Source organism: Nanorana parkeri, unplaced genomic scaffold (genome assembly GCF_000935625.1).
Source record: "Nanorana parkeri isolate BGI_ZX_2015 unplaced genomic scaffold, ASM93562v1 scaffold187, whole genome shotgun sequence".
NCBI lineage: Eukaryota > Metazoa > Chordata > Amphibia > Anura > Dicroglossidae > Nanorana > Nanorana parkeri.
Genome location: NW_017306455.1, coordinates 1,462,459 through 1,478,994, shown reverse-complemented (window position 1 = coordinate 1,478,994; position 16,536 = coordinate 1,462,459). Strand labels below are relative to the sequence as shown.

The window sequence follows — 16,536 nt, the reverse complement described above, 5'->3', positions numbered from 1 at the left end:
TCCCTTCCTCCGCCCGGCCGCTCTCCTCTCATCATTCTCCGGCTTTTCCATAGCAGCGGAATCAGCGGAGCGCGAGCCGACCCCCCACATGCTACATACCCGCCCAGAAACGCCTAGCCCCGCCCATCCCCTGCCTCTCATTCCCAGCCTCTCATTCCCACCAACTTCTCACTCCCCATGAGAGTGCGGAGTTCGTATTGCTGCCTAACTCTGCACCAATCGGCTGGTCGCATGAAAAGTGGGCGTGTTTCCTGCGCAGCACGCGGAGCTGTGCACACGTGACTGTGGAATCAGCCTGAGCTTCATTAGACTCAGGCTAGGTGTAATCTCCGTCTTCATCATGTGGGTGTGTTAAATAGGGTTGCCACCTTTTCTTCCTGCGAAACTCGAACACTCTAGCGGCGCACATACATTTTTTGGGGAATATGAGTCGTGGCTTTTTCATATGTAAATAGCGTCACCCGTTTATGTGTAAATATCACAGTCAAGACTATTTTAAGTTGGGGGCCCAATAGCCCCTATCTTAATTTTGGTTGCCCTTGTTTGCCTGACAACATGTGTCCGATTTTCAGCTGCCATGAAACCTGGACACAACATTAAAAACCCTGACTGTCCGGGTGAATCCTGGACAGGTGGCAACCCTAGTGTTAAAGCAAACCTGTCATGAAAGAACTTTTATATGTCTACCATTGCTGACCTTCTTGTGGAAATTCTAGTGACCTCATTGCTATTCATGTACCCACAACTTTGCTACTGCTTGGCAGAGCTGTCCTCCAGAGAAGTGAATGGGCAGAGGCCGGGCAAGCTGTCCTCCAGAGAAGTGAATGGGCAGAGGCCGGGCAGGCTGTCCACCAGAGAAGTGAATGGGCAGAGGCCGGGCTATGTTCTCCACCATAGAAGTAACTGGCCAAACTGTCCATCATACAAGTGAATGGCCAGTGGCCGGGCTATGTTCTCCATCATAGAAGTAACTTTATAGCCTGGCCAAACTGTCCATCATACAAGTGAATGCGAAGTGGCTAGGGCCAAGCTATCCAGCACAGAAGTGAATGTGTGGTGACCAGCTGTCAGAGGACTTACCAACCACTGACTCTCAGGCATTTTTCCTCCCATTGACATTCAGCTATGCCAGTTTTTATCACACCTTTCTAAGTTTTTCTCAATCTTCAGTGCAATGTAGCTAACCCCAGCGTATTATCGACCTGTTCTACACTCCACATGTCTTCTACTCATTAAGATGTGCCTCCTTCTAAAATCCTAAGGTTGGGAGTTATGGCGATGCTGACCTTGTTTCAGACCAGTTACCACCCCAGCACATCTGATGCAAATCAGTCAGAAGTCCTTATCTGGCATCTGGGTCTAGGTCAGAGATTTGAAGCACTGATATGGGGCAGCTCAATGGCTTTGTACTTATAATTTGCAGCACTGGAGTCCCGGCCAGGACATTACTTGCATTAAGTTTGCATGTTCTCCCTATACTTGCATGGGTTTCCTCCGGGTACTCCGGTTTCCTCCCACACTCCAAAGACACGCTGGTAGGCTAATTGGCTCCTGTCTAAATTGACCCTTGTATGTGTGTTTGCATGTGAGATAGGGAGACTTCAGATTGTAAGCTCCTCAGGGCAGGGACTGATGTGAATGTATAGTATTGTAAAGTGCTGTGTATATTGATGGTGCTATATAAACACTTTTAATAATAATGTGCTTGGCATGACAGCTAAGATTTTTTTATAATATATGAAAATACATAGGGCGGGGATTTATATGTGGGCCTTTCATAAAGATGATGTACTTTAAGAGACACTGTCACCTTACCTATGTAGGGCAAAATGACAGTATGTGTGTAAAGAGCCCATCCGGCCCCAGTTACCCCCACCTTACCAATGCTCTCTCGCAGCCCCTGTCTTCACTGCAGCAGCGCGTTGTGTTGCCGGCATAGGCAGGGGAGGTAAGGAAACGCTGAGAGTGGGGTAGGCATTTACTAAGACACTGTCACTTTGCCCTACATAGTCAAGGTGACAGTGTCTCTTTAAAAGGAGGAACAGATGTGTAAGAAAGGGAGGCAGAAGGTTATGGGTCCAAATCATGGACAGTTGGGAGCTTTGGGTGTTAATAATAGAACACTGTTTAGTCGTAAAGATGTTAGGAAATAGTATTCGGCAACTAATAGCTTTATAGACAGGAAATGCTGCTTCCCTACGGGGGGGGGGGAACTATTGCTGAGTTTCACACAGAGAGGAATTAACCCTTGAACTTAAGCCATGTGTTTATTCAGAAGTTGTTGCAAAAGTGCAAAAATGATATCCAGGAACTCTTATTTACCAGCGGAGACTATTTAAATGGACAGTACAAAAAAAATTGGCCTCCGAGGCCGGTGTTTCCACTCCCAGCCATAGCCCAGCGCAGGCCTCCCTCTGCTTCAGTCATTGGTTGCTAGGACTGCTGGCTTCCTAGCAACCAATGTTGTCAGGACGGGCCAGCTGCAGCATTTTTTCCGATCGCACTGCAGCATAATGGAGGGCATTCCTGTACCTCACGTTCTGGAGCGGACAATCACACTGCAGACGGTGGGGCAGGCCTGAGGTACCATTGGCATGAATGGCACCGCCACGCCCCCTCCTGCCCCAGAATGCGGGTCTGGCTTGATCTTTGCGATCCAATTCATTCTGGGATCGGACCGCACCGGAACGCACTGGATATGGTATGACTGGGCCCTTAGAGAGGAGCCTTTGGGGGACCAGTCATACAGATGGAGGAAGAGCAAGCTAATAAGGTTAAGTATTACACATTATTCCTCCACCCCTAGGCTTAGCAAGCAATGAACCCTTGCAGTGTACGGCTATGTTTTGTCAGCAAGCAAATGCGTTGTATGTTTTTTTTGATCATTTGATATTAGGTTAAAGTGTAACTAAAGCCAAAACCGTTTTTCGTTTTGGATAGAGTAAGGGAGGGATAATGTTTGTTGTTTCCCATAGGGGAGATTTCCCTCCACCTACTGTCCCATAGCCACAATGTGAGGAAATCCGTGTTGTCTCCAGGGTCACAAGTGTCCCTATTGGAAGATTTCCCTGCTCTTCCTGTTCTGGTGACAACTGAAAATCTAGGATTTCAGTGGTAATGGTCACCAGAATAAAGCTGAATCTCTGTATTGGGGACCCAGACAGCAATTAAAATCTGACAGGTGTGCTAATCCCTCTCTGCTTTATCCAAGGGTGCCCACACACCTTACGCTAATCGTACGATAATCGCGGGAAATCCCGCGATCGTATGATTATCGTAAGGTGTGTGGAAGCCGTGCGACCTCTACTACTGTAAGGTCGCACGACTTTTAACTTACGAACATGTTCGAAAACCCGCCGAGCATCGTACGATGTTCGCCGGGTGTGTAGCATGTTCGTAAGATAAAAGCCGGACGGGCTGGTGTGCGCAAGCGTACACTGCTCATTCGGCATTGCGGTCATCGGAAGCCCGCCCCTCAGGGGGTGCGGCTTGCGATCACCGCAAGTACGATCTGCCTGTCCAAATAGGGAGATCGTACGTTTTTTAAATTACCTTACAACCATCGCAAGACAAAAGGTGTGTCCCATACTTTCTGCGTAGTCACCAGGAAGTGAGAAGAAATATTTGTATTTTCCCACTAGGCATTATAATATAATCAGCCTGGGTCTATCACACGGGGAGGAAGTACAGTGGAACACTAAAACTTCTGTCATTGTCATATGCTTTGTGTATGTTTTTTGTTCCATTTTCCATCTAGGCAGGGAGTCCATCAATCAGGGATGTGGCTGTCTTATCTCATCCGTCCCTGTCCCCCTCAACGCCCCCAATACACGCACACAATGCCCCCCACACTCTCTGAGAGCAGAGCAGGCTTATGGATGTCCGTGGACGAGTCAGTTCTTGTGTGTAAACACAGGACCATGAGAAAGAAACATGCGGTCACATCCGATGGGAACTGCGTTTCCTCACAGCTGGAGGAAGACTGCACATTGTGTATCGCTCTTCTTTCCCCACTGCTCCAGCTATCACTAACCTAATAATCAAATGACAACATGGCGGGGAATGGGTTAAATCTAGGAGATTTTCATGTTCAAAAAGAACAATAATGAAATGTGCAGTATTTATAGGAAGACATTAACGCCAAACTCATTAACTGTATTTTAGCATACATGGAGCCAATGCTGAGACAAGGAGTTCATCCAGTGCCCAGGGTGAAGATGCCATAATGCGCCCACCTTCCGCTGGATGTGTGCACCCGATCATCTTCTGCAGCTGGGAGTCCACTCCTAGACACCACTGCTAGCGGACCTGCTCAACCTCAGTCCTGCCAGTTGGGTTACAAGAACCTGGCCTGCTGCCTAACATACAACAGTAAGGTGTGTGTATTGCACAGCACAGTGTGCAGAGTATGGCGGTCAAGAGAATGTAATGTACAAAGTATGTTGCATAATCCTGACTTCTGCACTACACTGCGCTGTGTCGTATGTTGCACACTCCTAACTGCTGAACTTCCAGGCTACAAGGTCAAGAGGGCTAAACACCAAGCACAGGGTAATGGAATTTTGGTCAGGTTCCATATCCACTCGGTCAGTGGTGCAGCATGTAGGTTGATGGGTTTGCAACCAAGATAGGGCAATGTCAGGGCTCTGTAGCAGCATAAACCCCCAAAAAGGGGAAAAGTCTATCTATGAGCATTCTCAGGCTAATCAGTGGCATCTAAAGCAGCTGTATGGAGGTTCACTGTGACCCAAGCCCCATACTCTTGAATAAAAGAAAACAGATCCACACTGTCTTGGAAGGAGGAATTGGATACAGGCTTTGTGAACCAGTAAATTATCTCCTCTGGCTACTATGGCTGGTAACTCTAGCTGAGGAGGTGCAGATTTAACTTGCCTTTGGTGTACGGGGCCCTGAAACTGCTCTGGCATGCAGGACCTTCTTGTAGAGCAGATTGCCCCCTACTACATTCACGCCCACTCCACCTGCCTCTGCTTTTAAGCCTGCCATCTTAGGTTCATATTCAGGTATGTCGCCAACTTTTTACTATGGGGATAAGATGACAAGACCCACACCCTTCATCACTCTAGGGCTAGGCCCTGTTGGCATGGACATCAGGGTTATTCACAAAATGGTCAAAATAGCTGATTTGGAAAAATTCGCCAATTCAGTTCACTTTCCAATTCAGCTATGTTGTCCTAGATTGTTCAGTTCACTTACACATTAGTGAATAAACCTTTCCGGGAGAGAAACATTTCACTGCGATCTGGGTTTTTTTTCTGACATCGGGGCCGCTGTCAGTCAGAGAAAAAAAAAAACAGCATAGGAATGCATAGCTATATTGCTATTGGCTATTTCACTTTGCAATAGCCAATAGCAGACTAGCTATTGTACCCGCCCACTGCTGCTGTCAATCAGCAGAGGGGGACCTGACGTTCCCCATCAGGTCCTCTTCTAGTGATTGACAGCAGCAGGGGGCGGGTGCAATTGCCAGCTTTTTATTTGATATTGCAAATTCAAATAGCCAATAGGAATCTAGCTATGTATTCCTATGCTGTTTTTAAAAAAATTATTATTCTGACGGCAGCAGCTGTCAGAATACTAAAAAAAACTTATATTTTAGCCCCAAGACCAAAACAGGGAATTTCTAAATAACACTGTGAGTTTGTGGTACAGATACTAAAATATGTCAATCATGTGACCAGAATGAGTTTTCTTTTGCTAATTATGCATTCCATTGTACACTCCCACTTTGTCTAGGAATGAAAGCTTTCTCTTTAGACCTTTTCATTGTTTTGTGTTACTATTAGTTTAGAAGTGGCTTCTATGCCTCTGTCTTTTTCCCTTAGACTGAAATGTATTGGAAAATGTCCTATAGTTTGCAGATTCTGGGAACTTGCATGTCAGGGTTAAGCGTTCAAATTCAATCTTAGCCACTCTTATTTTAGAAAAAAAAGGGGAAAACAATGGTGATGATGATAAGGGCAACTCCAGGCTATTTTTCCTTAAATGTCCCTCTGGAGCACCCTATGCGATACTAACTTTCAGTCTGGAGCTGACCCCCTTAGTACCTCTTCTTTGCCAAAAGATGTCCTCAGTTTTCCATATTAAAAGAAAACTATGGCCTCCCTTTAGTAGATCATCCACTGATCACCGATTCAGAGTTGACAAACATTGCTAATTCAATAATTTGGTTTTCTTGAGAAGCATAAGAATTAGGAAAACATGGCGGATTAGTGATGGGTGGTGATAAATATTGGTTGAGGCTCAAAAATGTAAAACAAATGATATATGATATTACATGGGTTACTGTTTTAAATGAGGTTCTTTTAAAGCAATAATACATTTTGTATTTTAACATAACATGTTGTGATTGGGTCCGTCTGCATGTAGTTTGCAAAACTTTGACTCTACTGCAGGGGATGAGGTACCCCAGAAGTCAACTGAGCAAGTTGTTACCCTAATATGCCTTAAAACTAGGGATGCACCGATACCGGTGTTCGGCCGGCTCTATGCTGAGTGGCTGGGAAGCCGACTTCCCAGCCAATCAGCCAGGAGCCGTCTGTTCGGCTCATTCCTGTTCCGTGCATGGCAAGTGAAGCCCCGTCCGTGTACATGCCAATCCTCCAGCAGAAATAAAGGCAACTTTGGATCAAAGTTTCCCCAAGTCCGATGCACTGCTCCAGCGGCTGTCGGCCAGTCCGGGCTACAGGGCGCCCACCACCCCGGCTGTGCCCGACCAATGGAAGCCCCTGTGCGCTGTACGATATGTTCTGCCGCCTTGATGCTGATTAGTTGGGAAGCCGGCTTCCCAGCCAAGCAGCATGGAGCTGGCTTTCCCAGCCAAGCAGCCTCCCGGCTTCCTGATTTCCCAGGAAGTTGGCTCCATGTTCCCCTACGGCACTGCCGGTCAGAGGAAATTTTCCTCTGACCGGAAGTTCCGGTATTGGGGAAGGTATCGGAGCATTTGGACGAGTACGAGTACTCGCCCAAATACTCGCTATTGGCACCGATACCAATACTAGTATCAGTGACGGTGCATTCCTACTTCAAAGTAACGGTTTTGGAAGACATTAAATTGGTGGGTAAAGTTCCTCTTTAGGTGACACCCAGTGTCACTCTATCCTGTGGACTGAGGAAAGACTGTGAGTGTAGGGTGTCATGGTGAGCACTGTACCATGCATTTTAAATGTATTGATGCCGAGAGCAACACTGATGTCATCATGTCAGCACCCCTCTCTAATCCAGGATCAGGAGAAGACTGAAAAAGAAGACAACCCTGTGTGTTGCGTGATCCTCAAGAAGACATCAGAAAAAGGTAAGAAAAAAAGCATAATATACTGCCGTCAGAGGGGAGAAGAAGGTCTCCGGAGTTGGTAATCGTGGAAAGGTTATATTTTTTACTGAATGGTATAGGCTGAAATTCCACTTTAGGAATGTTCGGAAACAACTGCAAAGCAAAGGGTTAACTAAGACAAGCAGTGCTGCTTAAATTATCATAGATGTCGAGAAAATACATGACGAGATGACTCGATAACGTATGTACGCAATACGCAGCCATGTCCAATTCATTGTAGCTGGTTATACAAATAGCATACACCTTTCTCATGCCCCATAGTAACCTGTACTCCATCTTTGTGAGAGAGTAGCTGCAGGAGTCACAAAAGCCAGTCTGCCCTCAGTGGCGGCACATGGATTGCCTAGGAATTATGTATTTCCTTTTCTTTTGAATGCGTGCATAGTATTAGGCTGCTGAATGAAGTCTGAAGGAAAAATTGCCCATGTTGCCTATGGCAGCCAATCACATTCTTTTCATGCAGTAAAAACATAGGAGTCTGACTGTTTGATATAAACTACATATCAACAAGACTCTATTTGATATAAATTTCTCACTTAGCCTTACTTAGGGTTAAAACAAAAATACTTTGCTGGTACACACCGCAGAGGACTAGGGTGAGCTAGGACTAATAAAATATGTTGGACTGGTGGCCCTGAAGGGAGATACTTTTCCATTCAGACCTCAATCAGTTCAGAACCTGCCGTCAGCAACAGCTGCTGGGTATTTTATAGCTTCCTTATTAGGTACCTGAATGGAGACCAAGCTGAGAAGGAGGCTACACGTGCACCTTTCGTCCCCAAACCTGTAGAGGTGGTGACAGAGGATGTAAGGACGTGGAAGAGGCACAGGTGCTGGTACTGATGGCTGGATGAGTTCCATAGAGACGCTTGAGGGAGTTGGATCGGCAGACAAATCTGCAGGACACCAGAGTCCGTAGGAACTGGAGGCCCAGAGTAGTGGTGGTACGAAGCACCGAGTCATACACAGAAAGCAGAATCTCAAAGTGCCGAATCGTAGATCAGAAGGAAGGTCAGGAATTATGAGCCAGGGTCATACAAAAGAGAGTAGAAAGTCGAGATAACAAATTGGAAGGAGGAGGCGAAGTCAATGGTCACAAACCAAGTTGAAACACAAAAGAGCAGGATCAAAGGAACAGAATGCAGGGCACGCAGGGACTAGCTGATGACCACTCAGCAACTCGCTCATGGCTTTCGTCTGTTTAAATAAGCAGAGCATGCCCGCTAACGAGCGTTCCCCAGTGCATGGTGTGTGCGGCCATAAGTCATTTGCGATTGTATGCTCCAGTGCCCGCACGTTTATGTGCCAATGCGTGTTTGCCCGTAACCTTTAGCACGGGGTTGTCTCTTAGCCAGAACTGGTTTACGTGTAACTCTCTTACATGCCTCTAAAGCCAAACCCTTTTATTTAGTTTTGGATAGAGCGGGGAAACGTTAGCGACTCTATCAGGTTTTTATCTATATACTGTATGTGTCTCGGGAGGACCACAGGAAGTGGTGGTAAATCTCCACAATGGGGACATAGATGATAAAAAAAATATTAAAAAATCACAATTGTAGTAGCATGGACAAAGGGTAGAATTTCTGACAATGTATTTATAACTACCTTGCTTTTCAATAGGTCTATGGGGAGTCGGATGTAAATGGACATGTGTCTGTTCACATTAGATTACTCCCAATTCGGCACGATCAGGTCAGGCCAAATGGAACAGTGTCCCGTTAGTTTTTTTGGACCTTGCTGGAGTTGAAGGTAACTGGGTGTAAATGACACCTGTCCGTTTAGATGCAGCTGCCAATAACTAGACAGGTCCGCCTGAAAAACTGACAGATGGACCCAATGTGAAAGGGGCCTAAAGGTGCCCATACACCTTACGATTATCGGACGAAACTTTTCGTCCGATGATCGAACCGTCGTACGATTTTCGTACGACGGCCCCATCCTGCCCCGATTTTCGAAAGGTTCAATCAGCGGTAGTTAAAAAGAAACACCTGGACAACTTCCGGTAATTGACTGCAATTATTCTCGTTTGCGCATGCGCAGTGTTAATCGTACGACTTTTGACGGACAGAAACGCCACCAACCATGCGAACATCGTACGATCGACCAAAGTTTTCAAACATGCTTGACCGTCAAAAGTCGTACGATTGTACAGTACTATGGGTCGGGCACTCTATTCACACGTTACGATTGTCGTACGAAAAGTCGATCGCATACGATTATCCTACGATAATCGTAAGGTGTATGGGCACCTTTAGGGTTTAGATAAAGTTGTGTTTAACTGGACAGTTTCACAGCTGGTAGATCTTGTGTTAAGTGTACAAATGAAGATACGCAGCTCATCTTTAACCTCCTGCTGTCAGGTCTAGAGGGTGCCATTATCTTGGGATAAGAGGTGTTTGCCAAATTGCATTCCCCCTTTCTTTTCATGTGTGTGATAGAAGGTCAGCCAGCGACCCAGGCTAGCCTTCCCATGCTCTCCATGGAAGGCAGCCCAGTTCCCCTCGTACATAAAGCTCTTCTGTGAGAGAAGCATCTATTTTTCCCAGGGTGACCTACAAAGAGGACAGACCTGTGTGTTCCTCCGATGCATAACTCATATAGGTGAGTATCACTTGTCATCTGTCTCCTGTCTGCCTATGCCTGGTTATTATCCATGTGTGTATGTAACCTGTCCATTAATGTACATGTTATTCCTATTACTGACATTTATCTTGTCTTGTATACACCAGTTTGGAACCCGTGTATACATATCATCATCACCAGCCTTCTGAGACACTGTCCAGGGACATCATTAAACTATCTAACAGATGAGCTGATTTCACTTACTATCACTAACTAAATGGTTTCTCCTAATCATTCTCCTAGTTCAGTATAAGAGAAGCTGATCAATTGATAAATGAAGTGGCCGGAGCAGATTTATGGGAGCAAAGAAAGGATGTGACCTAGAGCAACCAATCAGACGCCTGCCTTTGCTTTCTATCCATAGTTACATAGTATTTGAGGTTGAATAAAGACATTAGTCCATCAAGTCCAACCTATTAGGATCTCATTCTAGGAGTACCCGTACCCCTGTCTATTACGATCCCTTAAGAAATCGTCCAAACGTTTCTTGAACAATTCCACATTATTTGCTGAAATCACCGCCTGCGGCAGTGAGTTCCAGACCCTAACCGCTCTAACTGTAAAGAACCCCCTTCGCCCCTTGTGCTGGAATTTTTTTTCCACCAATTTTAGGTGGTGGCCTCTAGTTTTTGTAATGGAGTTAATTTTAAACAGTTTATCGCTAATGTTGCTGCCACCATTGAACATTTTGTACATGGAGATCATATCCCCCCTCAATCTCCTCACCTCCAATGTGAACATGTTTAAATTTAGTAGCCTTGTCTCGTAGCTCTGGTCCTCCATACCCCTATCCAAAAATATTAAACGGCCTCTGAGAACTTGTTGGTTGTTACCGGTAACACAGACACTTTAAATAGTTTCCATTGACTGTTTAAATACTTGGACAGTCTCGTGTACCAATTTCTGGACATTGATGGAGACATAAGGCTCAATTCACTAGCCTAAGGCACTTTATTTTCGGCCATGTGACTGTAACTTTTTGACTCTAGTGGACTCACCTGAAATAAAATAGCTGTCACATTTTTGAAAATAAGGTCACTTATCCTGGGGTAAATTGTGGCTTTGTGAATTGAGTCTATAGAGAGGTTTTTGCTTTTATGATTGGGACTGATGGATACAGTATATCTATTTTTTCCAAATGCTGTAAAAAGAGGGTCGTTTGGATGCCATGGTCAATGTGTTTCTTCAATGCGGGCAGTTGCAATGTATTCTGGGTATTTCTCTGTTTCTGTACCACGTTCATACCAATTTCTCCTCTTCTGCAGATAAGTTTATAATTTGGAGATGGACACCGTGTGATGTGCTGGTACGAAGGTGTCAACATGTCTGCAGAGAGGGATGAGTGGGTACCGGAGGAACAGGAGACTGTCACCAGCAAACTGCAGCGTAAAATAAAGCAGTCCCCCCTTGTCCCAGTGGGTAAGTGACAAGAACGTTATAAAAATAATTACATTCGCTAACCATCATTTGGGTGGAATTTGCAGCTCCATTGGTAGCCTCTCTTAAAGCATTTCAAGATATCTAGTAGTTCTTGGCACCGAGAATCATTAAGAAAACAAACACCCACGTACCTGAGGAGGGGATGTCCCAATAAGTTCTCCAAAGTCTGGGGAGGATGGCTAGGAGCCGCGGATACGGCGGGCTGAGAGAGGCTAGTGCTCTTTTATATGGAACCCCCTGAGAGGGTGAAACAGGGACTGGCGGTGAAATGAAATACATCTTGCATGTCTAACCTTTATATATCCAATCTTGTAGCTACTGCTATCCTGTACGAGGTACTGACACCCCGTGCGGGGCGGCTGGCGTTAGGGGGACACACACCTACTAGGGGACGGGAACCTTAACTATGGGACTGTTCCTATAATGGGGTTCGGTTTGTGCTGTAGGTTATTATGTTTGTAGTGTACTAAACTGTATGCCTTCACGGACGTGAAATGCTTATGCCATGTTTTGTACTAAAACTATCATTAAAAAAGAATTTATTTAAAAAAAGAATTTATTTAAAAAAAAGAATTTATTTAAAAAAAAGAATGTAATGTAATAAAACAAACAGCCCCTAACAGACACTAACATCCAACCTGATCCTAACAATAAATCACCCTATTATTTTACAGTGAACCTGAAATGTCTATCAGAATGTATACAACAACTTTACCAGGGTAGGGCAGGCCACTTGCTGCGTCCCCAAATACCTGCACTTATTATTTTTTTGAGCTTTGATTGGACTGTGCACCCTGGGCTGAGGATGTGTACAACATCTTGCCTTCTCTCCAAACATGCTTAAAGCCGAAGCTTGGGAACCACAAAGAATTTTCATCTGCTACTATCTATGCAGTTTATCTATTGTTTCCTTTGCTTCATTTGGCACACAAATATTGTCTTATAGTTTACTTTGTTAGTGCAGTTTGTGCTGTGGCTTCATATTGAAATGGAAAGATCATTTTTAATAACAAGAAATGTAAATTTTTTTATATGCTATATTTTTTTTAACGAAAGTGGCGTTTTCCTTTAACTTTTGCTATAGACCTATGTTTAGCCCAAGCACCTTTACATTCACTTTCTGTTGATTGACTCAATAATTCATGGTCCTGAGAATGTAAACTCTGCCCATACCGTAGCTGGTTATTGTGGACTTAAGAATTATTCTGCAATGACCAAAAAGGATTCAAAACTTGTTGTATGGTACCGCATGTTTACTCACGTTTTGCCTGTTAGCAATATTGCCATAGGACAATCATTAGCACCGGAGTACACTGGGTGCATTCATAGCAATCTGGCATGGGCTCATGACCTATAAATACATCAGTTTTGTCCAGACTAGTTCCCAGATCATATTGCTGACTGGGTAATTGTGTGGATAGACAAAGGAAACCTTCTGGCACTATTTAAGGGCTGGTGTAGGCATGAGCATAAGAGGCTGTCTGAACCTTGTGTGTACAGCCCGTGAGGAGTCTACCGTCTAAGAACCCACCCCAGGTCAACAGTTAGAGGTATCAAAGAAGCAGTAGGCCGGTGGGATCTAGAGGGGCCACTTCAGCTCTTTGAAAAGTATTTCAGGGTTCTTACTGACCGTGCCTTCAAACTTCCTTGCTTTCTGCTCCCTTGCCGCTGCAGGTATTGCGCACTTCCAAGCGTGCGAATACCGGTTACCCCTGCTGCATGCTGTACTTTCTGTAATATGCCACTATAGGACCCATCCAAAGTGTTGAATGAATGTAGTGGTCAGGGAGACAAAAATCTTTAAAGCATTGGCCACCAGGTAAGTATAGATATTCACCCTTTAAAGCAGGGGTCTCAAACCTCCGGCCCCCCAGCTGTGGTGAAGCTACAAATCCCATGATGCATCTCTCTTCGGGAGTCATGTCTGTGGCTGAGTATCTCGCAATGCCTCATGGGATTTGTAGTTCCACCACAGCTGGAGGGCCGGAGGTTTGAGACCCCTGCTTTAAAGACAAAGATGGCCTTCTGGCACTATTTAAGGGCTGGTGTAGGCATTAGCATAAGAGGCCGTCTGAACCTTGTGTGCACAGCCCGTCTCCAGAACCCACCCCGGGTTTTTAATGAATTAAGATTCATATGTACTTAATAAAACCGTGTCAGTAACCTGTTCATTGATTCCTATATTCTACAGGTCTGGCTGGCTTTTTTGTCATTATTGCTTATGGACTTTACCGTCTGAAACAAAGGGGCAACATTAAGATGTCTGTCCACCTGATTCATACACGAGTCGCTGCCCAGGCCTGCGTTGTAGGAGCTACGGCTCTGGGTAAGCATGTCCAGAACAAAGTCTTAACACGAAATATGAGGATACTGTTTTACTAAATTGAGGAAGATGACAATGCTTTCCAAGGGGCCCGAAAAAGCCCCCCTAAATGTATTACCATTCACTATACGTGCACCCCACCACACTGAAGCATATTTGCTTTGTGCATTGCATTCCTTTGCATCAGGTTTGTTGACATCCTCATTCATTGTGAATAAGCTGCCTAATGCAACATACCTCAGCACACAAAAAATGCTGCGGCGCGTTACGTTATGGCATGGATGGACTCATGAACGGACTCTGAGGGTAAACAAAAAGGCCTAAAACTGCTGTATTCAAGTTGGGAAAATAACTGTAAATGTAGGGGATTTCTGAATGCACTTAGCCACAGGGGAAAGCAGGAGATAGGGCAAGCAAGGGCAAAGCACAGGTTTGTGTTAAGGGAGGGTTGGGGTCATATGGATGGTTACTGTGAGGGGGACAATTAAACTGACAACAATCTCCTAGTGCTTAGAGCTAAAGTGCCGCCCACAGGGGATACAGGGGTGGTTTGCATGGCTTTGCCAACTCCAAAAATAAAGAACAAACCTCGTTTTATTGAATATTGGACGTAAAGTCAGTCAGATTACTAGGACAATGTCCTCTCTCCCTCCAGCTGGGGAACAGAATTCTAATAAGCTGAACTCAGTCAATAGGGAGGTCTCAATTTTGGGAATTAGACTGTGATGTAAGCACTCTGTGACCCGACTTGTCTAATCTAAGCTGGCATGAAAGCTCCGCGCTGTATTTTGCATCATGATATCTACAAAGTGTGGCAATTCAGACACACCAATATGTACAATCTAGTTATGGAAGTATACTGTGTGGTTTCTCGACTATAGGAACATTTCCTTGTGTATGTCTGCCAGCCCTCAGGACACAGCGGTTCCTCAGAGAGTTTCCTAGAAATGCATAAAGCGTGAGTTTGTATTTGAGGGAATGTCAGGGCTGGGAGCAAGGACATGGACCACGGGAAGGAAGAGACCAGGAAGAAAATGCAGCATAAATGTTATGAGAAGGGATGCTGCTGTTTACAAGTATATTATAGTCTCCCCCATACACAGACTGAACCCAAAGAGAGTCAGTCAGAAAAAAATCAGATTTTCCCATGAACTCATATATTCTGCTAGATATACAGCATACCTTCATATACAATGACCTTAGGCTTTCATCACTCTTATTCTTTACATGATTCCCTATGAACGTTTCTATGATTCCCTATGAACATTTCTATTTAACTCTTCATGACTGGCAGTTACAGTCAGGCCGGGTGATTTCAGGGGACCAAATCTGCATTGCTTCTGAAATGGGCTAGATTGGGTGACAGTCTTCCCAAATCATTAGGTACTTCAATGCTACTCTGTGTATTGATTTACTAAATGAAGTGCCTCATATCACAGCAATGTCACCATTTGTTTTAGAGGGTAGTCAATGCAGCAGCATTTTACAAAGTATTTGCTAAGATTTGGCCAGCTTCAAGCAGCTTTCCTAAAGATGTTAAAGCATCCTTAAGCTCCAGTTTGAGGAGGTTCACCCCTTCGCGTCTGCACACTATAGTAATATGGTGTCGTGTTGAGGATGCTGCGTATTGGGCAGCTCCCGGGAAGGACAGGTGCTGCGTGCTATTAGTACGCAGCCCCTGTCCTTCTCTATGGGAGTACGCGGTCGTACGCCCTACGCTCACCCGCCCTGCATGTCCGTGCGGGTGAGCATACTTGTACGCTGACAGGATGGATCCTGTCTGCGTCCGAGCCAGGAAACACGCACCCCTACGGACCTGCACTTGAGGTGAGCGTAGGGCAGCGTACGGCCGCGTACTCCCATAGTGAAGGACAGGGGCTGCGTACTAGTAACACACAGCATCTGTCCTTCCCGGGAGCTGCCCGATACATGTGTGCACACGGCACGGAGCTGTACGTGCCGGCCGATTCCTGGGTGAATGAGGGCTTAGGGTGAATCTCATCAAAAAATAAAATTCCTATTGCTGGAGATGCCTAAAATGTTACTCATAACTTAGTGCAGACTTGTGGGAAAAATCAGTAAGCCAATAGATCTGTGAAAGTTCTCATTCATCCAGGTCACATGGTATATCTGTAAAATAGAAGTCAAGGCAACTGGACTTGCTGTATTTTTCTTGGAACATTTCACTGGTCATCCGACCAGCTTTCTCAATTCAGAATGACTTGTACAAAAATTATCTGGGAATAAATATGGTGAATGTTGCTCCAATCTGTTAGTCACAACCCGCTGTTGATTGCATTTGCATAATTGGAGCTAGGTGTTATTAACCTGCCCGGAGAGAGGTGTTAAAACAGCTTTGTATGTGACAGACAATAGATGTCTCACCCGAATGTCAGCCGATTCCTGACCAGAGGGTTTGGCTCTTCTATGATGTGCCATACGCTGGTGTAGCTGCTATTTTGTTTCACCGACATACAATCTCAGCTAAACAGCCCGGTTTTTGTTCAACTTTATATTGGTGTGGAGTACTGGTATACCTACCGTTACAAGTAATCTAATTCATATTACCCGATGAAGTTTTGGTCATTGCCCAATGGACAGCCAGTGCTTACAGGTAAAGGCGTCCCTTAGTACTGTACTCAACGTTTGTTCTTCTTCTCCCTAGGGACAACCTACACAATGTACAAGGAGTACAGACAGCGGCAGAAGGCGGAGAGGGAGGCCATGCAACGAATTGAAGGAAACCCTACAAAGGAATAGACTATGCAACCAGCTACAACACCGAGAGCCAACACTA

At 45.1% G+C, this 16,536-nt stretch overlaps 1 protein-coding gene across 1 annotated transcript; it reads left to right on the top strand.

Moving 5' to 3' along the window:
* Window positions 1-11,259: 11,259 nt before the first annotated feature.
* Window positions 11,260-16,536, top strand: HIGD1B (HIG1 hypoxia inducible domain family member 1B). The gene is made up of 3 exons (XM_018555193.1): window positions 11,260-11,395; window positions 13,608-13,742; window positions 16,405-16,536. The coding sequence occupies exons 1-3, from the start codon at window positions 11,275-11,277 to the stop codon at window positions 16,497-16,499; spliced, it is 351 nt and encodes a 116-aa protein (XP_018410695.1). The 5' UTR covers window positions 11,260-11,274; the 3' UTR covers window positions 16,500-16,536.

What these genes read in the sequence shown, in the direction of transcription:
- HIGD1B (XM_018555193.1), top strand. Translation starts at nt 11,275, where the DNA reads ATGTGCTGGTACGAAGGTGTCAACATGTCTGCAGAGAGGGATGAGTGG. An exon ending in GTCCCCCCTTGTCCCAGTGG is followed by an intron (nt 11,396 to 13,607) that starts GTAAGTGACAAG and finishes TATATTCTACAG; the next exon opens with GTCTGGCTGGCTTTTTTGTC. An exon ending in TGTAGGAGCTACGGCTCTGG is followed by an intron (nt 13,743 to 16,404) that starts GTAAGCATGTCC and finishes TCTTCTCCCTAG; the next exon opens with GGACAACCTACACAATGTAC.